The following is a 27795-nucleotide window of genomic DNA, read 5'->3' as shown; positions in this document are numbered from 1 at the left end:
TATTACAGTGTATATTACGCTGTGTCTTAAATTTTTTTTAATATAATTAAATTGATTTATATTTTCAGAGATCATCGGCAAATAAATCCAAGGTACATATGATATTTATCTGATAACAAAATATAATGGTTTTCCATCGATTATATTTGATTAATTTTGCAAAGCATAATAAAAAATGTAAAGTGAACCTTGACACGCAACGTTTGCATGTTTGATCACAATATAACTTTCTAGGTGCGATAAAATCAACATAATTCTGATCAAACAACAGTATAAAGCAATTTATAGTAGAAGAAACATTGTCGGTACATTAAGCAAAACATTCTACAACAGTGATCACCGAAAGAATATTAAGAAGTAAGCATTCTAGCGTTTTTGCATCATGATGTTAAACGTTTCCAGGGGAAAAGGACATGCAGTGAATAAAATCATAGTAGATCAAGTAGAAGTCTTGAAGAAGATAAATGATCAATCATTCAATCGCTTTAACATCGAATCATACGGCGATCAATCGACAGAAAATACAAAACAAATTGCCCGTCATCACTTTTTGTTAGAATATCTGTATGACAGTTCTCTGCACGGTGTGAAATACTTTCGCAACTTACGAATAAAATCCACTACTCTCGGGAAGCTCTTCTGGACTTTAATCATGATGTGCAGTTCTGCATGTGGGTATAACAAATATACGCTTTATTTATAATGATCTAATATATTATTTAATCTATAAAATATTTTATTCTTTAATTACAAGTATGCAACAATACGTTTAACATATATTAAAATTCATCAAATATAAGTGACTTCTTTCTCTTAGTTTTATGTTGGATGTTTTGGAAAACCTGGATACGTTACAGTACTAATCCAACTCGCACTGTTGTCGAATCATTTTACACCCCAGTAACTATGGTTCCTTTCCCAGCTATTACTGTTTGTCCTTTAATATATCCGCTACTTGCAAGACGTGAAAAAGTATTGCAAAGTTTGCAGTTGCCACCCAACATGGATAACAAAACGGCAATGTTCCTACTCAAGTATATACATTTTTCATTACAATGCACACATAACTTGTACAGAAGCAAATGACACCAATTTTTGAAGGAAAAAAAAAAAAAAAACTTTGATAATATCTAAACTTACAATTAATGACAAACTTTTATATTTTCTCAGATATGGACTTTCATTTACGAAAGAACATGTTTTCAATGGTAGAAGATATTTAAAAGATTTGCAAGCACTGTTAAAAATAAACAATATAACATTATTAAATTTCTTAAAACTTTTGCTATCTTGTGACGACTTATTTGAATCCTGTTGGTGGGATGGCGCTGCAAAAAATTGTAGCGAATTGTTTAAATTATCTTACACTAACTCAGGTATATGTTGTTCCTTTAACTATCTTCTCGAAAATGACATACAAACCGGCAGGTAATTATATTTATTTAATTCTACTTAAATTGATATAATTGTGTTATACACGTACTTTTGTTTCAATTAAACTAGAAGCACAAAGGATTCTGATCTTCTTAGATCTATGTTGTTTGGACCAAGAACTGGTCTTATTGCTGTCGTAAAACGAAACTTGATAGTTACTGATGATGGCATTGGAGATAAATCCATCAGATTTTCAACAAATTCCATCGGTCTTTTGGTATAAAAAATTAACGCTTTTTTGTTTTTAACATTTTTAAGCATTATACAAAATAATTATATTTTTATATGCTACAATGCATATTTCACAAAAACCGCACATAGATATTAGCTTTTTACATCTTTTCAATTGCATATATTAAAATTATTTTAATTATGTACCGATACATATATATATAATATAATCGTTTATAGAAAAAAAATAATTTTTTTTTCTATAAAATAGATATATACTCATCATCCTTTGGAATATGTCGGACCCATAGCTACTAGACAAATTTTACAAGCAAACCAAGAATTGCGGGTAATTAAATATTTCCATAAATATATATGGATTCTTTTACGCGATATTCTAAAGAAAAACATTTCTTCAATATGTTTCATAATATGTGGTTACCCTGTGATTTTATTTGATACATAGATTGCAGTAATTCCATTTAGCAAGCAAAAGATTGCCGGATACTATCGAAATAATCGCGGTGAATTAGTACCGCATTGCGCAGATGAAGAAACTAAGTTGAAATATTTTCCTACATATCGATATTCAAACTGTTTTACTAGCTGCTCTATCGATGCTGTTCAACGAATCTGCGATTGCTTGCCATATTACTACACACCCATAGCGAATAAATATTCTTTAAGAGTAAAACTTCAAATTTATTTCAAAAATCAGTCTTTTCCAATGTGCATCTTCATATATTAATATATCTGTATATTAATTGTAGATCTGCGAATGGAAAGATTTCGAATGCCTTATCGCGAACATAGATCGTATATGGATCATTCATAATACCGTCGAAAAAAACTTCACGTGTCAATGTCGAAATCCATGCTGGAATGTGTATTATGAAACGCGAACTTCCTCGCTTTTACTAAATGGTGTTCATGATTTCAATATTTTGCCGTTTTAGTACGTAATACATAATTAATAATGTAAAAACGTTTTACTTGAAATATTGTTCCCATCTCTCTTTATCTTTCTCTCTCTCTCTCTCTCTCTCTCTCTCTCTCTCTCTCATATATATATATATATATATATATATATATATATATATATGTGTGTGTGTATTATTTATTCTAGCTTGAATCTTACAAAAACACAAGCTGTTTTAAGAGTATATTTGAATTCTGAAATATTTAGCCAAATGAATACAATACCGATTGCCGATGAATTATATTTATTAGGTAAACGATTGTTTCTATTGACATATAATATAAATTGTTTTAAAGTCTTAATAAAATTTTTTTTTTCAGCGTCCGTGGGTGGCATATTTAGTCTTTGCTTGGGAGCCAGTTTTATAAGTGCCGTGGAAATTTTTTACTTTATCGAATTATTCTTTCGTTCTTATTATAAGGAAAAGAAATCGAAATAATTATTATCGACCAGAAATTTTATTAATAAAATGCACTCAAGGTTATATGTAAAATAGAGAACTATGTATATATGTATCTACATTTGTTGTGCAACTCGTTAATTATATATCTAATCGTCGGAAAAATAATTGTGTGAAAAATGATTTTCACCGCTACGCCGACATACGTTTTTCAGGACACTGGTCGCGCGAATGCCGCATCGTCAGCATCACAAATCTGGAACGATTAGATCTATTTCGAGCGGTTACTGGAGCGCTGTCGTAACATTTAAGTCCACGCCCGTGAAAAGATCTACTACTACAAGTATTCTATAATCATGTCCGATAATCTTTAGAACTAAATCGTGTAGAAAAAATGATCTATGAATTATTATAATTTTTGATTCTCCTTTGGGTTTTTTTTTCTCCATTATTTGATGTGATGTGTGTGCATCAATTTCCGTTAAATATACTTCGTTTAATATATATAGTTCGTTATCAACACCTGCACGCACCTGTTCATTAATGTTGGCATTAATGTACGGTATAGGCTCGAAATAGCAACATGCAAATATAACAAATATTATAATGTGATCACGGAAAATCATAAAGCTAATAGATTTATCGAAATGAAAGAAATGGCAAGTAAAATAATATAAAAGCACCCGACATGTTAAAGACCAGTAAACTTGATATTTAATTTCGCGAATATATGAGATATGAAAATTGTTGAATAAGACGATGTGTGAAAAAGAGAAGATACTTTATGGATGCGAAGGTGGATATTTATATCGTGAAGAATATTTCAGAAGTTTTGAATAAAACAAACAAGTAATTCGATACTCGAGTCATACGATCTTAGAAATCTCTGCCTTATGCAATATTTGAAAGCTTTTCGTTAATGCAGCGCACGCTAATTGCTACCCAGCATTGAAATGTGTACTAATTACGTCATCTATTTTCGTGAATGCTGTCGAAAATACTGATTTAGTTCTACGTGAACGTATGGTCGAACTTTGAGAGCTGGAAGCGTCGACTATTTTTGGAGTAAACGCCCACGTATCTTTCGCGAGTATATCTTCTGCGTTTCTGTAACATCTGTATTTGTTGCAATTTTTGCAACAAAAATCATTTTTTGTTTCAATTATGTTTTGTTATATCACAGCTAATCTGTATGTAATGGTAAATCATTTTTGGAGAGACAAAATAAGTCATAAAATAAATTTCAGCCGGCTTTTCAAACGAAAAAATTTATTTTTTGGTATTATATATTATGATCTTATATATATTGAAGATGTACTACGAACAAATTTAAACAAACGTAATCAAATAAATAAAGTGAACGAAATGGACCCGATATAAACGCACGTGAGACTCATATATTTATTTCGGTGATCTCAAATGAACACAGTTTAATGACAATGTAAATTTTGTAGAAATGCTAATGAGATAATAAATTGTTTCAAGTTCAGATAAAAAAGAATGTTCATTGCTAATTATCTTAGAAAATATAATTCATATATATATATATAAATATTTAATTTTAATAAATGGCCGATTTCTACAATAGAACAGTAAAAAATAACAAGATGATAGAAAAGAGTAAAGTAAACCTTTTAACATCTTTCTGTATTCTGATTTATTTTTAAATAATTTTAAATTATTATTTAAATATTTTTAAATAATTTTCATTGTAAAAATCGGTCACTAAACGATCGAAAGAGATTTGCGTAAAACATGTATCTCCAGCCACCAAGAAAAAACATAAGAAGTGATGGAGAGAACCAGTGAGCTTTTCGAATGAAATGTCCATCTTGGATCCTTCGAATGCATCCGCCTTTTGACACGCATGTCTTCTCTGTTTTTCAGCTCTAAAATACGACGTATTATATTTAAGATATCATTAAATGCAAATCAAAATGTTTTCTTAATTTATGTTATTGATAATTCAATTAATCAATAATAAAACGTAGCACGAAACGATCATAAGGTGAATAAGATTAATGTCAAAGTATAATGAATAATGAAATTGTACCTATTGTTCAGAGATTTCAATGACCAACGTAACAATATTTTCAATATAGTAGTCTTGTTCTATGATTTAATGAATTGTGAGAAAAAATATTTATATAATTCAAATAATTTTAATATATATATATATATATATATATATATATATATATATATATATAAGGGAACGAAAGCCATTCCATATTATAATACTTATATTAGAATCAAAATTATATGAAAGAAAACAAAATTTTTAATCTAAGGATCTAGATACAAGTATGTTGATATAAGTAATTAACATGTAAAAGTTTAAATATATTTATTAATAATAACTTACCATAATGAGGAATGTCTGCTGTGATTAGAAGAATAATCCCGAGTATAATACCCAAAGTGAGATTAATAGAAGAAGAAGAATGAAGTACGTCATCAAAATGTTTTGCGTCTCGTGGGCCGCTTGTGGCATTTTTTGATCGGTATAGACAGCGCGCTCTATATTGTTGCATATTGAATTCATTATTCACTATATTTACTGCTATTCGATATATTCATCCTACTTATATTCTATATAGATTACGAATCAATAGATCAATCTTTTCATAAATTTATACATAAGTTAGAGCAAATTAATTATCTTTTATTTTAAATATTGAGCCAATTTTCAGCAATTTATAATTAATATATGTAATATTATTATACATATAATATTATATTTTCTACTAATATTATTATATTAATCTCATTGCAGGCAATTGATCGGCAATTAATCTTTATTCGAGAAATAACGACGATACTCACGAATACTTAAATTATCACAAATTTGCAAAGGTTCGAACAAAATTTTGCTATAATGCTCGGAATTTTATTTTTGATTGTAATCGTTATTGTTATATATAAAAACACAAAACTGTCGGCTTCCTGTTTTCGAGATAACCCGAATTCAGAAGTGCGTTCCTCGCCGTCTTACGTGCAATGATAGACTAGATTAGGCGGTGCAGGATCCGCGCGCTCGGACCCTCTGTGATCCCGAAATTCCTCCAGGAACCATCATCAACCCCACCCGCTCATTCGCGCGTACCGTGTCGCACCTTCTCATCGACCATCTTCTGCTTCAGGATTGGTAGAAAACGAGATCCCACCATCGGCTAATATTTCTTCGGAGAGTACATAACGAATTCCGCTACCTCGAGTTATATTAAGGCATTGTAAATATTGGACATAACTTTCTGACAAAAATGACCCTCACCGGATAACGACATCAAAAAATGACAAATATTGACAGATTCAAGATTGTTGGGTAATTAATATGCCTCCGTCCATTAAACATAAATGAAAACTGCATCATGCGTCGTGTTATTCTGAAACTCTGTTCAACTCTGCCAGAACTATTGCGCGCGATTAAGAGCTTTCACTCTTTAACCGACGTGTGCCAATATAGAAGGCCGTCCATCATTTTCGAGCTCCCGTTTAAATTTAACTCGTTTAGTTAGACATCAATCTCGATGCGAACAATGTACGAACACTTCCGACCTAAACTCCAGCTGGTCGTTATGTAACATGTTTTCCTCGTGAAAAACACGTATACATATTTCTCACTCATATTTTTTGCTAAACTAGGCTACTCTAAAAACCGACAGAAATTATTATTCACAAAAATATATTTAAACTTAGATCTTTATGGAACATATTAGTATCTCTCTCAAAAAAAAAAAAAAATTTATTAACAATTATTTTTATTTTTTAATTTATTGAATCAATGTAATTGTAATATTAATAATTACTTAATTATTTAATAATTAGATAACTGAGCGATTAATTAGCAAAATTTTAATTTATAATTTATTGTTGAATACATAATACATATAACCCATACTATACTATTGACAATGCTATATACAATATAATATATATACACTTTTATCTATAACAAATAATTGATAAATTGGTAACTATATAGTTTCTGATCTTTACAAACTTTCTGAGTAAAAAATCTCACATAAAATTTCATAATAGATACTAATACATATTCTGTAAACGTATAATAGGCATAGGTACGCAAATATGGCTGCGTTCAAAGCGACAGCTTTAAATACGATATGACACATTGCACATTACTAAAATAGTAAAACAAAACTTTTATGTATTTAAGTATTCAAAAAATGCGCATATAAATAAGGAATATTCTAAGAATATTCTAAGATAAAATTTTGTTTTATAAATTGCATGTCAATATAAAAATAGCAAGACATATGTTTCATATGATTTTTATGAAACTCGATTTAAAAAGTAACTCTTTCTTGGCACAAACAAAACACAGATTCTTTTATTCTCTTTAATTTAATTTCGTTAAATTCTTTTGGCTGCATGTATACCAAACTGCATGTATAATTCATATTTCACAGCTTATAAAACTGTTTATATTTAATTATTCAATATTTAATTATTTAACACAGCTTTGTATATTTTTATATATCTCAGAATTTATTATATACCTTAATTTTGATTGCTCGCTCATATCGATAATACTGAATTATCTTAATATACAAAAAAACAAAATTGTAAAAAATGTAAAAATAAGATGTACATGAAAAATTTAAATATATATATATATATATATATATATATATATATATATATACATATATATTATAAATTATAGATTTAAAATAAAATTCTATATATGAGGTAGCAACAATATTTCATTTATATAAAAAAGTGTCTTCATTCTATTAAAGATCCGTTCAAGTCTATTGTTAAAATTGAAATCTACTTTAGAATATATATATATATATATATATATATATATATATATACACACTTATAAAATATTAATCGATAATGAAATGTAGTAATAATTATTTATCTTAATGCATGTGGAACTGTCCTGTAGCTTAGATTATGTAGGTTTTAAAGACGCATTAGTAATGTGACAGCAAACTTGTACATCTGTCTCTATTAATATTAACGGGTGACTTAAGCCAAAGAAAATCCCAATACATCCTCCAAGGAGTAATCGAATAACCTTAAGTCTAATTTGTACAAATCTGCCAGTTTACGAAGCTGCTTGTAACTTAAAGTTGAGTAATATCTATCCAATTTCTTCGATGTCGGTTCGCTGCTTGATGGTTTAGTTGGAAAACTACACAGATAATTATTGCTCAATAAAATGTGCAACTCTGACATTTAAAATTTTTATTACTTTGTTATCACGAATGCTTACTTCATAGAGGTAATCCCTATCCGTTCAAGAACTTCTGTGGCATCTTCGACCAAGCTCTCGTATTTACTTATGAGATTATAATTAACTATACATGGTTGGCACAACTCGTATATTGGTCTCCAGTGTTCATTTCGAGTTCCATTCTCGGAATCATCGGTGACAAAATCCACAAACTCGCGAAACGTCACATCATCGCCGTTTTTTAGAGAATCTTCGGTGGCATTCGATCTGTATTTCTGTAAGTAAAAATATTATTAATATTAAAAATTATTTATACCTCGATATTAAGCTATTTGTTTTCATTTGCATATGGAATCTGCCATTAACAGTTAATACAATAAAAGTGGGACAACTTGCACAATTAACTATACAATCATATTCTAGGAGTCTGCAATTATACGGTACTTCTAAATATGATGAAATTACTGAAGAAATAAGCATTTAGCTCTCTAGAATACTAGATTTTTTGCATGTGAATTCACGCAATTTGCGGTATAATTTTACGATAATGTAAAGTTATTTTTATCATTTCTATATACAGTTTATATAAATTTAATTTGCTAAAATTTATAATACTCTTAATTTATGTACATATATCTAAAAAAAAAATCGCATTCATTTAAGAAAACCTGTTCTTTACTTTGATGATTTTTTTGCCGAAACGGCTCTGGAAATATTTTGCACTTTTCTCATGTTTAGTCTCGAATTTATTTCGATAAGCTGATAAAAGCCTTTCCAGCGGATGTCGCACGACAATCAGTTTGTCATATGTCGCCAATTTCTTTTCTATCTCGGGCAGCGTATAATTACTCAATCGTTGAAAAGTACCCGGGGAATGAGCTTGATCGGCCGGTATTTTTAAAGGATCATTACCGGGCCATTTTCCGGTCGCGATCATTAGTACGCGCTTCCAATTTGTACAAGCTACCTGAAAGATAAAATTATTTCATTTTAGAATACACATGCGAAAAAATAACTTTAACATTTTTCCTTAAATAAACAGAACCTCGGATTTAATCGGTATTATTATTTTCACAAATCGTTACAGATAATCTTAAATAAAAGACGGCAGTAAATTTGGCACCTTGGGAACATAGCAATAGAGCAATTCGTGCAAATCGTCCACAAGAATATTTCTGAATAATTCTGGATTTAATCCATTGATATTTGTCTCGCCACTTTCGAGCTCACAATTATACTGCAATCTTTCCTGTCGCTCTACCAAGGCCGACCTGGCCAAAGCATTTGGCCCTGTCCACGAATAAATGTATTTATTCGGTTCCAACGATTTCCTGTCACCTTCATTTGCAATGATTTGCGCGACGTTCGCACTGTTTGCGTTTGTGGTCGTTTCCCACATAATGATAATGACAAAAATTATCCTCCACACTCGACATCCTGCCATCGTTTTCCTTTGTTCACCGCGGGCATTGAACTTCTTTGCAAAATATCGTACAAATATTGTAAAAATTTAATTCTGCAAAGAAAACAAGACTACTTTATACAGTTTTCTTATTTCATAAGAGCATATTATTACAAAATTATAATATCAATTTTCTCTATGATTTTATTGATTAAACGTAAATACATGTAATTGATATGGGAAAAAATATGCTTATTATAATTAAATTATCGATTTGTTATGACGAATGTATGAGATTACATCGACAAAAATGAAATGACAATTTCCTTTTCCTCAGAGACTTTTACAAGACGCGCGATAAGATAATTCAGATTTTCATATATCTATGAATCATAATATCATAAAACTTTTTTAAAATTACATAATTGTTACTTATACAATTGCAATTATAAACGATTAAATTAAATTATTTCTTGCTATTTATTATTAAACGGAGAAAAATATTTATAGTCGGAAAGATTTCAAATTTAGCATAACATTTTAGGTCTGTTCTTTATAGTTGAATTGGCTGCACTAGTTCAGAGCTTATCTTTCTTTTTCTAATATAAAAAGAAAAAGATAAACCCTGAACTAGTGCAGCCAGTTCAGCTTTAAATAGATCCTTTATCATAAAATATCAAAGAGAAGAGCACTTTCATAAAATTTATGCTATTTGTTAGTAAGAAATGTCAATAGATGGCTGCATTTATCGATGCGGATATGAATACGTAATTTATTATACTTAGAGCAGGAAATGAAACAAATACTAAAATCGATATTTAATCGTAGTAATCTTTCCGCATAAATTTTCAAGCTAATTTTGTATATGATTAGTGATATTTTAAAAGGTGACGTAATTAAGCGTAATTATTATTAAAAATGTCTGAGAGATACATGATAAAATAATATATATATATATATTTTTTTGTATTTAATTAGTTATTTTTATGACATACATTGCGTTGCAGAACATTTCTTCTTTTCTTTTTTTATAACTTTTTCATTTTACTATATTTTTTATTTACATTATTTGTCGCATTTTCTTTTCTTTGATACAGAAAATAAGAAATAAGCTACAATGTAACTTTCTAGGTCAATGTTACGGTCATAGCACAAGAGAAACGCAAATGCAATCATACTACAATTTAGATAATATCTCCTCTTTGATATGCATGTTTATACTTATAAAAGTCGTGTTACAAAAGTAGGCAACAAATTGTATATATAATTGTATATATATATATATATATATATATATATATATATATATATATATATATAGTATTTACAATCGCTATTGAAAATTTTTATCTGTTTTGGACACAAATCTATTATTCCTTTTCACATAAAAATTTGACAAAGAAAAAAAAAATAGATTTATTTATATTAATTAAATTCAAATCATTCTTAGAGCAATCAAACTTTGCTTTACTCGAAAACGCTAATAATAATAATAATAATAATAATAAAATATATCGTAAATAACAAGCGTTTACCAATTAATCTTTTGTTAAAAAAAAAAAACGGAGCATAATTGCTTGATGAACAAGTATAAAAAATATATGCAGATTATCGCATTTCACGCAGAAATATCGTAATGGAGATACAGAATGGAGATATAACAAAGAACAATCAACACAATGAGTTAAATTGATTGAATAAAGAAAAATTTTTTCAATTCGAAGAACTGTCTTTCGGCAATCAAGACTGAAATGCTGCCAGATGTCGAACAGATGATCAGATAGTTTTAGATCTACTTAATGGAGAATTGCTTGAATGCACTCACGTGCTTTAAATCGGGTGAAAAATCATGCCTAACATTACTACATTTACTCCAAAATGTTATGCACCATGTATTATATAATAGCAATTTTAATTTAAATAGTTTATATTATAACAATATTTTCCGTGCTTCTGTTATAACATATTTGACTTACTTTTTTCATAATTTAGCTTGATCAGATAGATGAAACGATCTCAAAATCAAAGTAAATTTGCAGAGTCTTTGGAGCACACGTCGAAACATTCTTCATAAAGATGTTGATCTTCCAAAAATAGCAGAGAGTTAGATTGACACAGGAAATTTCTCTCGAGTAAAAAAAATTTTAGGAATAGAAATTTTTTTCCGAAAGACACCTTTAGTTTCACCTCTCCCGAAACTTCGAGAGGAAAGAACGACAGCGACAAAGTGGATTCGCGTTCGACAATGCGAAACACATCAGCAGAAACGTATCACCGTAAAAAGAACGAAGTGGTCAAGCAACCGATCCAAGTAGCAGTCAGCGATCGTCTTAGGTTGCTTGGTAAGCCCTCAGGAATGAAACGAGAATGTGTGTGAAGTGAAAGACGCTGCGCGCGCCTCTGCTCTTTCGTCCTCGTTCTCTTTTCGGTTGTCCCGGATCAGTTAGTCTTCCTCTAACCGGGCTTTAGATCTCCATGGACTTCCCCACCTTCCTTTCGTTCATATGTATACTTAGAGAAACCAAAAACCACATAATGTAAAATCATATAATGCATATGCAATTGATCAGTTTTTCTGACTATCTGACTTCATGACGAACCTCATGAAAAATGTATTAACGACGATCAACATATATATATATATTTTAACGAGCCATGAAATGCTGTGTCTTAAAGCGATTGAATAATTTATTCAAATGAAAAAAAATAATTGGACATTTTAGTTTTGTCTTAAATTATTTTTAACAATCGTCACAACTAAATCTTAATTGTCTATTTGCATCTTGCGGTTTGGCGGATTATTATTAGTGACATTTCTATATCTTTGCGATTTATGTGCCTTGCTTTCATTTTTATGTCATGTATGGGAATTTTTTTTGAAAATACTTTTCTGCTATATACATAATATTATATTCCCTATGATGTAATTCTTGTTACGTAATTTACACTAAACCATCAGTGCTATAACTATTTTACATTTTATTTTAAAACTGATAGTAGTTGTTGATTTATCTCTTAGTCATTTCAAGAATACATAAAAGGAAGTAATATGATATTGCAAAATTTTTCTTTCTTGCTTCTATGCTATACAACTCGACAAGTTTTTTTCAGCGGTGCCATTTATTCGTCGAAGCCAGTCATAGTAAAGAAGATATAAGATAATATAGAACAGAAATAGCGTTTCAGCTGAATCATGCTTCTATCGATTTTGACAAATTTATGTTATTCAATAGAGCATTAAGTTTGGTGCAAAACCTTTTTTATTTTTTCGAAATTCGCCTTTTTGATCTCGTTATAATCCTAAAATCTTCAAAAAATACATCTTTTTTTTATTGTGGAGCATCATCTAAACTGTCACAATTTATTATATTTACAGATATTGCTAAGATTATCATTAACTTTAAAACAAAAGAAAAAGTTTATTTAAATTGGCCATTCCGTTCAAAAGATATAATTGTTCAACTTTGACATTTCACAACATTGCATGACGTAGGTAATAAGATTAACAACTGTGCAACTGTTTGCACAAACATAATCAAACATCTAAAGATAAAATGATAACTAATGTAAAACAAAATTCAGTCTTGCGATAAAATATCACTTTCGGCAAATATTGCTCACAAATGATTTTAACATTTGAGTCGTTTTGTTTTGAAAGCTGTTATTAGATCAAATTTTTGATGATCTTAAAGTTCTCTACAGGCAAAGGTGTAATGAAATTACTTCCATCCGATGTAATTTGAGGCTTTATAATCCAAATAATATCAGAAATTGCGACTTTTTAGTAACTGTCGGGCAGAAAAATAAATAATAAATAATAAATTAAAAAAAGAAAATAAATAAATAAATAAATAATAAAAACAGAAGATGCGCGGTTGGGAGGAAAGAAGAATGGAGGATGAGAGAGAAAAAAAGCAGTGATTAAGAAGAGAGAGAGAGAATTGAAAGAGAGAGAAAGAAAAAGAGAGAAGGTAGAAGAGGACAGTGAAGGAGTGGACAAGGAGAAGAAAAGGGAGCATGAAAGAAGAGATTGGGAGGAACAAGAGAGAAGAGATAGAAGAAGGAGGAATATGATTTGGAAAGAGGTAAAAGAAGAGGATGCAGAAAAGAGAAGAAAGATAGAGAGAAGGTAATGAATATGGTGAAGCGATCAGGAATCGGAATCAGAAATCGGAAGCGTCAGGAAGATCGAAATCAGATGGAATGCGGAAGGATGGAATCGGATCGGAATCGAAGGCGATGGATGCAGTGGATGAAGATCGAGAACGATGAAGATGAGATCAATGGGAGGAAGAGGGCGGAAGAAAGGGAGGAAAAGAATGAAAGAGGATAGCAAGGCGAGCAAGGGGAGGGAGGGAAACGAGTTGTAAGGTCGCAAAGGGTCAGGTCAGGTAATGACACGAGATATTGTATACTGAGTAAGAAGTTGTGAAATTATAATAAAATTGTAATAAAATTCCCCATAAGGGAACAATAAAAATACAATACAATAATACAATAATAATATAATACAATAATAAATAAAAAAATAAATAAATAATAAATTTGAATAAATAATTAATAATAAATTTATTATTTTTAACACCAAAGTTTCATTTTTATCGCCGACTTCCGCCAAGTCGAAGTTTCATCTTTATCGCCGACTTCCGCCAAGTCAAAGTTTCATCTTTATTGCCTGATTCTATCAATATGACTTTTGGAATGATTATATTATCACAGAAGCCACGTATGATGATAACATCATTTTCAATCGAAAATTTGAGAGTAACAGACGTTTGTTTTATATTCTCACTGTGCTTCTGTGAACTACGTTTCCACGTAAGTACTTTAATAATTTAAATACAATTTATATATAATTTAGTTGCTGCTATTTCTTAAAAAGATATACCCGTTTGAACCTTCAAAAAATGAAAACATTTTCTAGATTTTTTTTGCAACGCAACGGTTTAATAAAAAATTTTTTTACAATATTAATACAATATTATTAAGTACTAAAAGAAAAATTTTTAACTTAACAAAAAAAGATTTTTTTTTTATGTTATGCGAATGTTTGTAAAGCTCCTTCAATTTTAGATGGCTATACGATTGCATGAAAACGTTCGCTTATCGTGTTTAAAATAAAAAAATTAGTTTTTTTTTTATTAAACATATTAATAGCTATTTGTTCCAGGTGTTTTTTCAAAATTTTAAAAAATGAATGTTAAAAAAAATTTCGTTTCTTTTTACAAAAAACATTTTCATGCATTATGTGCATAAAAATATAAATCTGCAAATATAACTTCATAACTTCTAAAAAAAAGTTTTTCTTAAGCTGAAAGTTTTTATTTGAATACTTAATAAGTATTTAAAAGTCCAAATACATGCTGTGCAAAAAACGCTTGTATGCATGCATGATTTTATTGTATGTATACAAATTATATTATTAATGTAACTAGTTGGGACCATTAGCAATCAAGATTATCGGCAATCGAGATTATAGGCAATACGATGTAAAAAAAAATGACATTGTTGGCGATTTCATTGATTTCATTGATTTCACTGTTGTCCTTTCATTGATAAGTGCAAAAATACTCACGATATTATTAATGTCGTAATATATTATTAGATATTATTAATATTGTAAAAATCACCTACTTTGAGCTTGAAAAAAATAGTTTTAAATTTTATATAATAGATAACTATTTTTTATGTAATCTTTTTTTAGCTTTTCATAAAAAAAAAATATAATTATACGATATATAAATAACGAAATAACGAGATAAGATGCTGTTAATAACATTTTGGCTCCTAGTCAGTTTAATTGCCTTTTGGATTCTTGGATTAGCTACGAAAGTTCTGCATATTCTATGGGAGCTTATTATACAAATGTGTGATAAAAAGACAGTCGATTTGCGAACAACATTTGGCGAATGGGCTGGTAAGTACAATAAATTAATTTTTAAATATCTTGTAAAAGAATTTTATAATTTTAAAGTTTATAATTTGAAACTGTATTATGATATATTATAATCTTTGTGTGAACTTTAACTCTAACATCTTTTAACTTATTATTTTGTATACATATTTTTCAAATAAGAAAAAAAATAATTTTGTAAAAAACAAATTGATTATTTAACTATATAAATTTTTATTAATTGATTGTTATATAAATATAAATTGTAATAAGCGTAAATATTTCAGTTGTCACTGGCTCAACTGATGGTATCGGCAAAGCTTACGCTAAAGAATTAGCAATAAGAAATATGAATTTAATTCTAATTAGCAGAAATTTAGAGAAACTTGAATCAACGAAAGAAGAAATATTATTAATAAATCCAAAAATCGAAGTTAAAGTTATAACGGCGGATTTCACTGAGGGAGAAAATGCTTTTATCAAGATTCGTTCTCAGTTGCAAAATATACCCATCGGTATACTAGGTAAAATTAAATTTATTTTTAATTATAATTATTTAATTATCGTAATCCGGTTTTAATAAAAAGTTAGATGAGAGATTACTTAAAATCAATATTATTAATACTAATACATTCATTACTTAAGAAATAAAAAGATAGCCCGAAAAAATAAACTTATGTAATTATATAAAATATATAAAATATAAAATATATATATATATATATATATATATATATATATATATATTTATATATATATAATTAAAACCGAAATTTGACGTAATATTGGCGATTCATATGGCTATATATAATAATATCGAAATTTTAATGCAATATGACTTTATTTTTATATAATCATATTTAGCTAGATTTAATTATATAAAAACAGATTATATGTATACAATCATATAAAATTGCATACGTAATTATATAGGGTGACACTTAAAGACCGTTCACTAAATACATAGCATTATTTTTTACCAAAAAATGAATCAAAAAATTCTGAAGCATTTTTTTCTATAATGCTGAGTGAAGGAGTTATTATTGAGTAAAGTCATGCCAAGCAATCGACGTTTAACTGGGCGCATTTCGATGAGCCGCGCGCCCGATAGTATGCGTGCTACGGCCACGCACTATCAGGCATGCGCTTCAGTGATATCTGACTAAAGCGATAAAGGTCAGCGCTGATTGGGACTACTTTGTTTAGGACATTTCAACTCATTTTTTGATAAGGAGTAACGCTATATATATATATATATATATATATATATATATATATATATATATATATATATATATGTATATTTAGTGGATGTTCTTTATGTATCATGTATATAATGTTACATAATTATATAAAGTCTACTTTTTTCCGGAAGATTTTTTTTTTTAGTATTGATTAGTGCTATCCTATTTTACTTCTTCATGAATAATCAATTAAGTTTCAGTATCATATATATATATATATATATATATATATATATATATATAACATGTATACTTTATTCTATAAAACAAAAAATAAGATTTCATCATGAGTAGATGCATTCATATGCGTGCAAATAATATTATTTGAATTGAAAAGAGAGCTCGTAATAATAATTAACACAAGTCTCTATATTAAAGACATCTTATTTTTTTCCCAACTTAACTGTCAAAGAATTCTCTCGTAGAACAGATACCATATGAATGTATAAAATATTTACAGGTAAAAAAAAGTGGTCATAATAATATTGTTTATAAACAATTGTTAAATAACACTTTTTTTTAGCCACATAATGGAATATAATTGAATTATATCTCAATCATTTTTTTTTTTTGTTAGTCAATAATGTGGGTAAGTTTTATGAATATCTCATGTACGTTGGAGAAGTGCCTGAGAAGGAATTGTGGGATATTATCAATGTGAACGTGGGTGCGACTACGTTAATGACACGATTAGTTATCGGAGAGATGCAGAAACGTGGACGAGGTGTGATTGTCAATGTTTCTTCTGGATCTGAGTTTCAACCGTTGCCGTTAATGACGGTATACGCCGCCACAAAAGCATACGTGAAGAGCTTTTCTGATGCGCTGAGGGCGGAATACTCTAAATATGGCATAACCGTTCATCATCTATCACCTTTTTTCGTCAGTACCAAAATGAGCTCGATTATTCATAGGTTTCAGGTACTTATATTATTATTAAAGTAAAATAGAAATATTAAAGTAATTAAAATTTTTTAAATTTTTGTACAAAAAATGTTCCTCCCTCTCTCTATACTGAAAAAAAAAATATATTAAATAAAAAAAGAATTTTTTTATTTAAAGCAATTATTTATTTAAATACTTGCAAGGGAATTAATTATATCATTTAAGTTGCAAATATATGTAAATTTAAAATATAAAACAAAAGTGTGCTTTTATTAGCAAAAAAAAATTATTTTTTTATCTTTAATATATTAAATTTCCTTTAAAAAGACTTTTTTAATTTTTGCCGCTTGTTTTTTTTATTTCAATAAATGATTTTTTATCTTTAAATAAATATTTTTTATATATATTAAAATGGCAAATAATTTTTTTGAAAAATTCTAATTTTTATTACATGTAAACATTAATTTATTTAATATAACAAAACAATTTTTTGAAAACAAAATATATATTTACTCAAATAAAAAAGAAATCAAAATAAACAAACTGTATTTATTTAATTGAAGAAAATTTTATTTTTAATGTATACATTATAATTTTATATTTTTATTGCACATTCCTTATTACATATTATTTCAGAATGTTGCATTTGTTTTCTCTTAAAAGTTTATTTATTCTTATGCAATTATAAAAATTTTAATGTGCATATTTTATTTAAAATTGCAGGTTCCAAGTTTATTTGTGCCTGATGCCGCAACTTATTCAAGAAATGCTGTTGCCATTCTTGGTAAAATGGATAGCAGCACTGGATATTGGCCACATAGCATTCAAAAATTTATCGTTTTAGCATTGCCTGTATGGCTCAGAACAAAAAGTGGACAAATAATGAATGAAAAATTAAGGCAAGAATATTTTCAACAAAAAGAACAAAAAAAATTGAAATAATGTTATTACAAATATTAAGCATTTCTCTTAAATATTTTTGTGAACTAATATAAAAATAAATCACTAACAAATTGCTGATTATTATACTTATTTTTAATATTTAAGGGAGAAGATAAAGAAATCCCTTTAAGAAACCTTTCTATAAAAAAGATAAAAAACAGGCTATATAAAAAGATATCCAAACTTGTATGCAATAAATATAAATTTAAATTTATATAAATAAAATAGATAATAGAAAAGATTGCTTGGTAAGAATAAATCAAGGATAAAACAAGGATGTGTGTGAAGTGAAAGATGCTGCGCGCGCCTCTGCTCTTCCGCTCCTCGTTCTCTTGTCAGTTGTCCCGAATCAGTTAGTATATTCTAACCGGGCTTCATATCTCCACGGATTTCCTTACTTCTCACCTACAATCATTCGTATGTATACTCAAAGAAACCAAAGCCATATAATGTAAAATCAATGTATAATTGATCAGTTTTTCTGACCTCATAACAAATCTCATGAAAAATTAATGATGATTAACATATATATATATTTTAATGTTAACGAACCATGAAATGCTTTTTTTAAAGCATTTCATGGTAACAAACATTAAATAATTTATTTAAATAAAAGAAAATAATTGAATAATTCAATCTGTCTCAAATCTTTTTTACAAAGCTAAATCCTATTTCACATCGTCTTAATTGTCTTTGCATCTTGCGCTTTGACGGATTATCACTGACATTTTCATCTTTTTGCGTTTTATATACCTTGCTTTCACTTTTATGTCATGTACAAGGACCTTTTTTGAAAATACTTTTTGGCTGTACACACAATTACACGCGCTATAATGTAATTCTTATGTAATTCTTGCGTAAATTACACTAAAGCATCAGTGTCATAAATACTTTACATTTTAAAACTAATATATTATTAGTTGATTTCTTAGTTATTTTAGGAATATATGGAAGGAGGCAACACGTTGTACTTCAAAATTTTTCTTTCTCGCTTTCATTCTATACAACTATGCAGCTCTTTTAAGCAATGTCATTCATTCAACAAAGCGTCTCATGGTAAAAGAGATATAGAATAATACAGAGCAGAAAGCAGCTATAGCCGCATCATGTATTTATCGATCTTGACAAATTTTTTTTATTCAAAAAACCATTAAGTTAACTACAATAACTTTTTTTATTTATTCAAAATACTTTCCTTGATCACGTTATAATTCTAAAATCTTCAAAAAATACATCCTCTTTTGCTCACTCACTCTGGATTGTCAAAAATCATATTTACAGATATTGCTAAGATTATTATTAGCTTTGAAACAAAAAAAAATTTATTCAAATCGGTCATCCCGTTCAAATGATATAATTATTCAACTTTGACATTCCACAATATTGCATGATAAGAATTACAACTGTGCAATTGCTTACAGACACATAATCAAACGAAATGAGAATAAAATGATAATTAATATAAAATAAAATTTATTTGTACGACAAAATATCACTTTCAGCAAACATTGCTTGCAAATAGCTCCAACATTTGAATCGTTTTATTGAAAGTTGTTGTTAGATAAAATTTTTGATAATTTTATTAAATTCTCTGCAAGCAAAAATAGTAATAGTGAAGTTACTGCTATCCGATATAATTTGAGATTCTATAACCCAAATAAAGTCAGAAGTTGCGACTTCTTGAAACTGTCAAGCTGCATCAGCTAAATTTATTTTGTTTTTTAAACATGTCTATTTCAAAGTTTCCTCGTTCTTGTCTGATTCCACCAAGCCGACTTGAAATGATACAAAAAAGTAATAATATGGATATACGATATTTATATCACTGTATTTCTAATCAGCTAAAAACAGCTGGAGAATAACAAATTAGAAATAAATTATTTTGTACTCACGCTTCCATGCACTATACTAGCAGGATTTAGACATACATAGTCTAATTTAGATACAACTTATCATTCAGCAGTTATCTCTTAAGCGGAATAACCGTCATGAATATTTTTTTTTGTTTTAAAACTAATATTAATCATAGAAATATCTGTAAATGATGAATTCTGACAGTGTCCATTCATTCTGACATTCTCCAGATAGTGTATCACAGTAAAAAAAAAAATGTATTTTTTAAAAATTTTAGAGATAAACATAATCAAGGAGACAAATTTCAAAAAAATAAAAAATGAAAAATAAAAAAATCATTGTAATACAAACTTAATGTTTTTTTTGAATAAAAAAAATTCACTAAAATCGATAGAGGCATAATTGAGTTATAGAGATGACTGAGTTATGAAACATGATTTCTGCCTTATATAACTCTATATCTCCTTTATTATAAAGTGTGTATCGTCGAATAAATGCTAAAAAAGATCATCGAGTTGTACAAGATGGAAATGAGAAAGAAAAAATTTTCAGTACATCATGTTACTTCTTTCCATTCTTTCTATTCCTGGAATGACTTTCTATTATATTTATGATAAAAATAAGACACGTTTTATTGCACACAGGTATCTGAAAACTACGAGTTCTAATGATAAAGTCTTTAGCCAATCCAAAATGATGATGATTTCTTACAATTAATAAAAATATCGAGCCACTTTTTCAGTTATAAACAATTGTAAAGATGGGCTTATTGCAAATAAATTTGGGAAACTAAATTATATTTTTTAACTAATTTCAAAAATTTAATAGAATTTTAATATAAAATTTAATGAAATATATAAAAAACGGAAAAAATAAATTATGAATTAACAATAAATAATAATCGATATCTCTCAATGTTTCTATTAAAAATAAGTCAATTTCGAATTGATCAAAGAATCTGTTATGACAAGAATTTAAGCGTTTTAAGGACATTCAATATTAATTTTAAAATTTATAATATATATCTTAAATTGTTATAAATCTTACTCTATCCGTGTAAATAAATTTTGCAATTTATATACGCTCCAGCTGCAAAATATAATAGTTTATTAGCAAATTCATTAGTTTCTGCTGGGCAAAATACAGATTACAAATGCAGTCGACTATATTCAAAAGTGAGGCTTTAGAAGAGGCAAGTGGGATCAATGAGGCTTATCATTGCCTAACAAAGTATCTACATGCCACGACACTCACGAGTGAATGGCGACTCAACAAAATTGCTTTTCTTATATATATAGTTTACAAAATAAATTTAAAAAAATTCTTTAGCTTTAGGTAATTTTCATTGACGTGAAGTCAAAATAAATAAATATAAAATTGTATAACAAAGAAAACACTAATCTTAGCCTTTACATTGAAAAATCACTTATAATATAAAAATCAAATATAAAAGTCAAAACTTTTTGTACAATTTGGACCACGAAAGTAAACGACTGCATGTATATAGAGGCACGAGATTCTCAGCAGATGGAGAAAGTGCCGTGACTTCTCGACTTGGCCTTCTGTACATTCACCCGAGCAGAATAAAGTTTAGTTTCACTTTGACTCTCCTTCTTTGAACATTTGATAAAACGAAAACGATCTGCACCGACAGCGCACGTAGATAAAAATAAATAATATCATAAGGGAAGAAACAAAACAGCAGAAATAAATGTACTATTAAAAGGTATCGTTAAAAGGAATGATTGATTACTTTTGTAACTCTAACCGAAATATTTGATTTAATTAGGTAACATTTCAGTGAGAAATACAAATTTCAAAAAAACATTTCTATTAATGTCTATAAACATTTATAAGCGTCTATAAATATCTATAGATGTCTAATAGCCGTCTTTTCGATCTATCATTTTTCACCGGGCATTCACGCGGTAAAATTTTAAGTCTCGCAAATGCAATGTCTTCTGAAATGTTCCGTAGTCATATAAATAATTAAAATTTAATATATCAAGTGTGTTTTAGGATTTGTGCCACAATTTTAAAAATTAACGATGATAAAAGTAATATATTTAAAAATAAAAATGGAAAAAATAGTTAGTTTTGTTTTGACAAAGCGATTGCTAACGATTTCGTATTTTCTATATTGTATTGTCAACGTATTTTGATAGTTTCACTTATGAGCATAATTGCATTATTAAGTAATAAATAAAATATTAAGCAATAAATTCAAATACAAATACATACTGTGCAAAAAACGCATTGCATGCACAATTTTATTGTATGTATATAAACTGCATTATTAACTAATTGTGATTATCGGCCATCGAGATTATCGGCAATGTAAATAAATGACACTGTTGGCAATCGTTTTATTAATAAGTGCAAGAACATTCACGATATTATTAATATTTAAATATATTATTAGCTATTATTAATATTGTAAAAATTATCTATTTTAAGCTTGAAAAAAAGTAGTTTTAAATTTTACATATTATTATTACAATTTTAAATTTTATAATAAGAAAGCCATTTTTTATGTGATTTTGTTTTAGCATTCTTATAAAAAGGAAATAATTGTACGGTGTATGAATACGACTTTACGAGAGAAGATGCTACTGTTAATAGCATTTTGGTTGCTAGTCAGCTTAATTCTTCTTGGACCAATTACGAAATTTCTGCGTACTCTATGGGAAATTATTATACAAATATATGATAAAAAGCCAGTAGATTTGCGTATAAAATTTGGCGAATGGGCTAGTAAGTACGATAAATTATTTCTTAGATATCTTGTAAAACAATTTTATATTTTTAAAGTTGAAACACTATATTGTGATATATTATAATTTTTGTATGAACTTTAACTCTAACACCTCTTGACTTATTATTTTGTATACATATTTTTCTAGATGACAAAAGAGGAAAGGAAAAAAAAATAAGATAAATGTTTACATTAACTTACACCTCACGGATCGTTTTTATTTTTATATATATTATAGAGGGCACATTCCTAAATAACATGCACTTTGAATTTTATGGCGCTCTCTTCTAGTTCCAGAGATATGCAATTTTAATGTTTCACAGTTTTAATGCTTTTTCTGTTATAAAATAAAGAAAGATAAAGTTTGTTTGTGTAAAACAGACGTGGAAAAAGTTTTTTTTTTTTCCGGGACAAAGTTCCTTGGATTTTTCCATTTTCCACACGAAGCGAGGTTCAACGCAAACCTATGTGACTTAGTTTTTTTGATAGTGGAGCCCGCACTCCCCCGCAATGAGAGGGGGGGGGGGACAAAATATACTGTCTCCGCGCATATACTTTTTAATGCATAAATATAAAGTGGAGAATTGTTAACTTAATTCTGAAACCTTACTTCGCATTAAAAAGTATATGCGTGGAGAATATTCCGCTCTCCCCCTGCAGGGGGGCTCCACTATCAAAAAACTAGACACATAGGTTTGCGGTAAACCTCGCTTTGCGTGGAGTAACAATTGCGAATAAAGTAGACGATTCTGAAGCGTACTAGCAGTAACATAAAAACATCTCTAAATGTAAACAAAAGAAATTCTTAGCAAAAATATACTGACCGTAATGTAAACAAAGATACATAAACACAGAAGTAAAATGTAGTAAAAAGATCATAGAAATAAATGGAAAAATTATGGTACTTCAAAATCACATATTTCTGAAACCAAAAGAGAGAGCCACAAAATTCAAAGTACCGTGTTATTTAGGAATGTGCCCTCTATAATATATGTAAAAATGAAAACGATTCGTGAGGTGTGTAAATTAATGTAAACAATTACCAAAATTGTAAAAAACAAATTGATTATTTAACTATATAATTTAACTATAAAAATTTTTATTAATTGATTGTTATATAAATATAAATTGTAATAAGCTTAAATATTTCAGTTGTCACTGGCTCAACTGACGGTATCGGCAAAGCTTACGCTAAAGAATTAGCAATAAGAAATATGAATTTAATTCTAATTAGCAGAAATTTAGAGAAACTTGAATCAACGAAAGAAGAAATATTATTAATAAATCCAAAAATCGAAGTTAAAGTTATAACGGCGGATTTCACTGAGGGAGAAAATGCTTTTATCAAGATTCGTTCTCAGTTGCAAGATATACCTATCGGTATACTAGGTAAAATTAAACTTATTTTTAATTATAATTATTTAATTATCGTAATCCGATTTTAATAAGAAATTAGATGAGAAATTATTCAAAATCAATATTATTAATACTACATTCATTACTTAAGAAATAAAAAGATAGCCCGAAAAATGGACTTGTGTTATATAAGATCAGATATATAATTAAATCCGAAATTTGGCGTGATGCATGATCTGACCATATATATAATTAAATTTAAAATTTGACGCTAAATAATCTAGTCATATATAACAACATTCGAAATTTAGTGCGATATGATCTTATCTTTAAATAATCATATTCGGCTAGATCTGATTATATAATGAAAACATCTGGCCGAATATAATTATATAAAAATAAGATCATATCACATCAAATTTTGGATATTATTATATATGATCATATAAAATTACATATGTTATTGTATATACAATCTTATATAATTACATAAAGATTATTTTTGCTCGGGAGACTTTTTTTTTAATCTCATGGTGCTATCTTATTTCACTTATTCATGAATAATTAATTAAGTTTTAGTGTTTTTTTTTTTATATTTAGCTCAAATGTCCGTGGCTATCAAGTAGTGACTATTATATATTAAATGCATGCAAATCTTATTTTTTTCCCAACTTAACTGTCAGAGAATTTTCTCATAATAAAACAAAATATAAATATGACATGAGTGCAATAAAATATACACATAAAAAAGAGTGATCATAATATAATATTGTTTATAAATATATGTATATACTTAACTTAAAACTATAAAACGATTGTTAAATAATACTTCTTTTAATCCACAATGAAATATAATTAAATAATATCTTAATCATTTTTTTTTTATTTAAGTCAATAATGTGGGTAAGCAATATGAATATCCCATGTACGTTGGAGAAGTGCCTGAGAAGGAATTGTGGGATATTATCAATGTGAACGTGGGTGCGACTACGTTAATGACACGATTAGTTATCGGACAGATGCAGAAACGTGGACGAGGTGTGATTGTCAATGTTTCTTCTGGATCTGAGTTTCAACCGTTGCCATTAATGACGGTATACGCCGCCACAAAAGCATACGTGAAGAGCTTTTCTGATGCGCTTAGAGCGGAGTATTCTAGACACGGCATAACCGTTCACCATTTGTCACCTCTTTTCGTCAATACCAAAATGAACGCGTTTAGCCATAGGCTTCAGGTACTTAAACTATTATTAAAGTAAAATAGAAATATTGAAGTAATCAAAATTTTAATCAATAATTTTTCTTTTATTTAAAAAAAATATTTATTTGAATACTTGCAAAACAATAAGTTATTTCAATCAAGCAGAAAATATACGTAAATTTAAAATATAAAATAAAAACAAAGTGCACTTTTATTAGTAAATAAAAAAAATTATTTTTTTATCTTTAATATACTAAATTACTTCCTTAAAAAAAACATTTTTTTTATTTTGGGCTGCTGGATTCAAAAACACATGTTTTCTTTATTTCAATAAATAATTTTTTATTTCCAAATAAATATTTTTTATATTAAAATCTTAAATAATTTACTTAACAAATTATAATTTTTATTACATACAGATAATAATTTATTTAATATAACAAAACTTTTTTTTGAAAATAGTATATTTATTTAAATAAAAAATAACAATTAACAAAATATATTTATATAATTGAACAAAATTTCATTTTTAGTATATATGTCATAATTTTATATTTTTAATACACATTTCTTATTACATGTTATTTGAAAGTGTTACTTTCTCTTAGAAATTTATTTATTCTTATGCAATCATAAAAATTTTGATGTGCATACATTTTATTTAAAATTACAGGTTTCAAGTATATTTGTGCCTGATGCTACAACTTATGCAAAGAATGCCATTGCCATTCTTGGTAAAATGGATAGCAGTACTGGATATTGGGCACATAGTATTCAGAAATTCATCACATTAACATCGCCTATATGGCTCAGAACAAAAATTGGACAAATAATTAATGAAAACTTAAGACAAGATTATTTTCAACAAAAGGGCCAAAAAAAATGCAAAATTATTATTAAAAATTAAGCGTTTTTTTATATTTTCGTGAATTAATATAAAAATAAATAGCTAATTATTGTACTTATTTTTAATATTAAAGAAACAAAATAAAGAAATACGTATAATTATAAGTTTATAAATATTGATAAATATATAGATATAGTTAAGATACAGATATAATTTTCTTAAGATTGATAAAAATTTAACAAACTCAACATGTTTCTTATAGAATATTAAAAACGCAAAACAGTTATATAAAATTCTGCTCAGTTTTGAAAAATATACTATATAAAATATATTATAAAACTAAATATCACTAGTTATAAACGGTATTTTGATAATTAGATTATTAACTGCTTTATTAGCAGATTCAAACAATATCATCCAATCGAAATTGGCTCACAGTCAAGTGTATCTCATAAAGAATCATTTAAGAATATTACCAAAAATTATTATACATATTGATGCAAACTTTAGCACCAAGTTGGGAACCAATGCAAAGTTAATAAAAAACATCTAATCAGACCGGCAATCATATAAATTTTTTTAGAAACAAAAACGTAAAAAATGAAAACTTTCGCAAAAGATTATGGCAAAATTTTTCATCAGGAAAGTCTGATACATTTATCAGACAATCACAGAAACAGTCATATCTCGCTGTTTTTGGAACGCCCCTTTTAATATCGCCATTAGCATTCAAAACGATAAAATTATACATCCACAATCATTTGTCAAATGTTACAAAAAATTATTAAAAAAATTATTATTAAAAAAAATTATTATTTGATATATATATATATATATATATATATATATATATATATATATATATATATATCTGTACTATAAAAATAAATAAATAAATAAATTGTAGATTAAAAACACACAATAATTGTGTGACATGTCATAGTAACTGATAAAAATGATAAATTTGCAAAAGTAATTTTTATATTATTTGTATTATTTATTATAGTTTAATGAAAATAGTTTATAATTTTTCTGTTCCATGTCAATGAAAGACTTATCTTTGATAGAATTTTTTTTGAAGTTATACCATTTAATATATTTAATCAAGAGAAATTAATTTCTTTTAATCGATTATATGTATTTATGTTCTAATTATTTCTTCTCAGATTTGTCTCTATTTAATTATATCGGTATGTTTGATACAGAGCTTAGATATAAAGCGC

At 27.7% G+C, this 27795-nt stretch overlaps 3 protein-coding genes and 1 long non-coding RNA gene across 12 annotated transcripts; 2 read left to right on the top strand and 2 right to left on the bottom strand.

Moving 5' to 3' along the window:
* Window positions 1–77: 77 nt before the first annotated feature.
* Window positions 78–3023, top strand: LOC126848416 (sodium channel protein Nach-like). The gene is made up of 8 exons (XM_050589312.1): window positions 78–671; window positions 818–1034; window positions 1171–1428; window positions 1504–1651; window positions 1877–1954; window positions 2072–2293; window positions 2376–2560; window positions 2732–3023. Exons 1-8 carry the CDS (start codon window positions 383–385, stop codon window positions 3021–3023), a joined length of 1689 nt encoding a protein of 562 aa, XP_050445269.1. The 5' UTR covers window positions 78–382.
* Window positions 3024–4613: 1590 nt separating this feature from the next.
* Window positions 4614–6030, bottom strand: LOC126848417 (uncharacterized). Its single transcript, XR_007687255.1, has 3 exons — window positions 5811–6030; window positions 5350–5504; window positions 4614–4873 (listed from the first exon to the last, which is right to left on the bottom strand). It is a non-coding gene; the product is annotated as an uncharacterized LOC126848417 (long non-coding RNA).
* Window positions 6031–7774: 1744 nt separating this feature from the next.
* Window positions 7775–13732, bottom strand: LOC126848397 (carbohydrate sulfotransferase 11-like). 2 transcript variants are annotated; one of them, XM_050589275.1, is made up of 6 exons: window positions 11771–13732; window positions 11572–11679; window positions 9317–9709; window positions 8873–9160; window positions 8233–8468; window positions 7775–8151 (listed from the first exon to the last, which is right to left on the bottom strand). In XM_050589275.1, the coding sequence occupies exons 3-6, from the start codon at window positions 9635–9637 to the stop codon at window positions 7986–7988; spliced, it is 1011 nt and encodes a 336-aa protein (XP_050445232.1). In that variant the 5' UTR covers window positions 9638–9709; window positions 11572–11679; window positions 11771–13732; the 3' UTR covers window positions 7775–7985. The 2 variants fall into 2 exon arrangements, with proteins under 2 accessions (XP_050445232.1, XP_050445231.1); XM_050589274.1 differs by having other exon boundaries at window positions 11572–13732.
* Window positions 8346–26754, top strand: LOC126848400 (inactive hydroxysteroid dehydrogenase-like protein 1). Of its 8 annotated transcripts, XR_007687254.1 has the most exons (7): window positions 14186–14413; window positions 15300–15512; window positions 15776–16012; window positions 17310–17653; window positions 18341–18976; window positions 20891–21057; window positions 22963–23088. XR_007687254.1 is itself a non-coding variant. In XM_050589288.1 (6 exons), exons 2-6 carry the CDS (start codon window positions 15359–15361, stop codon window positions 26630–26632), a joined length of 969 nt encoding a protein of 322 aa, XP_050445245.1. In that variant the 5' UTR covers window positions 14186–14413; window positions 15300–15358; the 3' UTR covers window positions 26633–26754. The 8 variants fall into 8 exon arrangements, 7 of the variants coding, with proteins under 7 accessions (XP_050445246.1, XP_050445245.1, XP_050445244.1 ...); XM_050589288.1 differs by lacking the exons at window positions 18341–18976; window positions 20891–21057; window positions 22963–23088 and adding exons at window positions 25563–25759; window positions 26399–26754 and having other exon boundaries at window positions 17310–17456; XM_050589285.1 differs by lacking the exons at window positions 14186–14413; window positions 15300–15512; window positions 15776–16012; window positions 17310–17653 and adding exons at window positions 24321–24557; window positions 25416–25759; window positions 26399–26746 and having other exon boundaries at window positions 18567–18976; window positions 22963–23167.
* The last annotated feature ends 1041 nt before the right edge of the window (window positions 26755–27795 follow it).

Source organism: Cataglyphis hispanica, chromosome 3 (genome assembly GCF_021464435.1).
Source record: "Cataglyphis hispanica isolate Lineage 1 chromosome 3, ULB_Chis1_1.0, whole genome shotgun sequence".
NCBI lineage: Eukaryota > Metazoa > Arthropoda > Insecta > Hymenoptera > Formicidae > Cataglyphis > Cataglyphis hispanica.
The sequence above is the reverse complement of the archived record's forward strand: the minus strand, read 5'-3'. Positions and strand labels throughout refer to the sequence as shown.

What these genes read in the sequence shown, in the direction of transcription:
- LOC126848416 (XM_050589312.1), top strand. Translation starts at nt 383, where the DNA reads ATGATGTTAAACGTTTCCAGGGGAAAAGGACATGCAGTGAATAAAATC. An exon ending in AATGACATACAAACCGGCAG is followed by an intron (nt 1,429 to 1,503) that starts GTAATTATATTT and finishes CAATTAAACTAG; the next exon opens with AAGCACAAAGGATTCTGATC. An exon ending in CAAATTCCATCGGTCTTTTG is followed by an intron (nt 1,652 to 1,876) that starts GTATAAAAAATT and finishes TCTATAAAATAG; the next exon opens with ATATATACTCATCATCCTTT.
- LOC126848397 (XM_050589274.1), bottom strand. Translation starts at nt 9,637, where the DNA reads ATGGCAGGATGTCGAGTGTGGAGGATAATTTTTGTCATTATCATTATG. An exon ending in TCGGCAAAAAAATCATCAAA is followed by an intron (nt 8,469 to 8,872) that starts GTAAAGAACAGG and finishes TTTTACTTACAG; the next exon opens with AAATACAGATCGAATGCCAC. An exon ending in ATAGGGATTACCTCTATGAA is followed by an intron (nt 8,152 to 8,232) that starts GTAAGCATTCGT and finishes TTATCTGTGTAG; the next exon opens with TTTTCCAACTAAACCATCAA.
- LOC126848400 (XM_050589283.1), top strand. Translation starts at nt 22,996, where the DNA reads ATGAATACGACTTTACGAGAGAAGATGCTACTGTTAATAGCATTTTGG. An exon ending in TATACCTATCGGTATACTAG is followed by an intron (nt 24,558 to 25,415) that starts GTAAAATTAAAC and finishes TTTTTATTTAAG; the next exon opens with TCAATAATGTGGGTAAGCAA. An exon ending in CGTTTAGCCATAGGCTTCAG is followed by an intron (nt 25,760 to 26,398) that starts GTACTTAAACTA and finishes TTAAAATTACAG; the next exon opens with GTTTCAAGTATATTTGTGCC.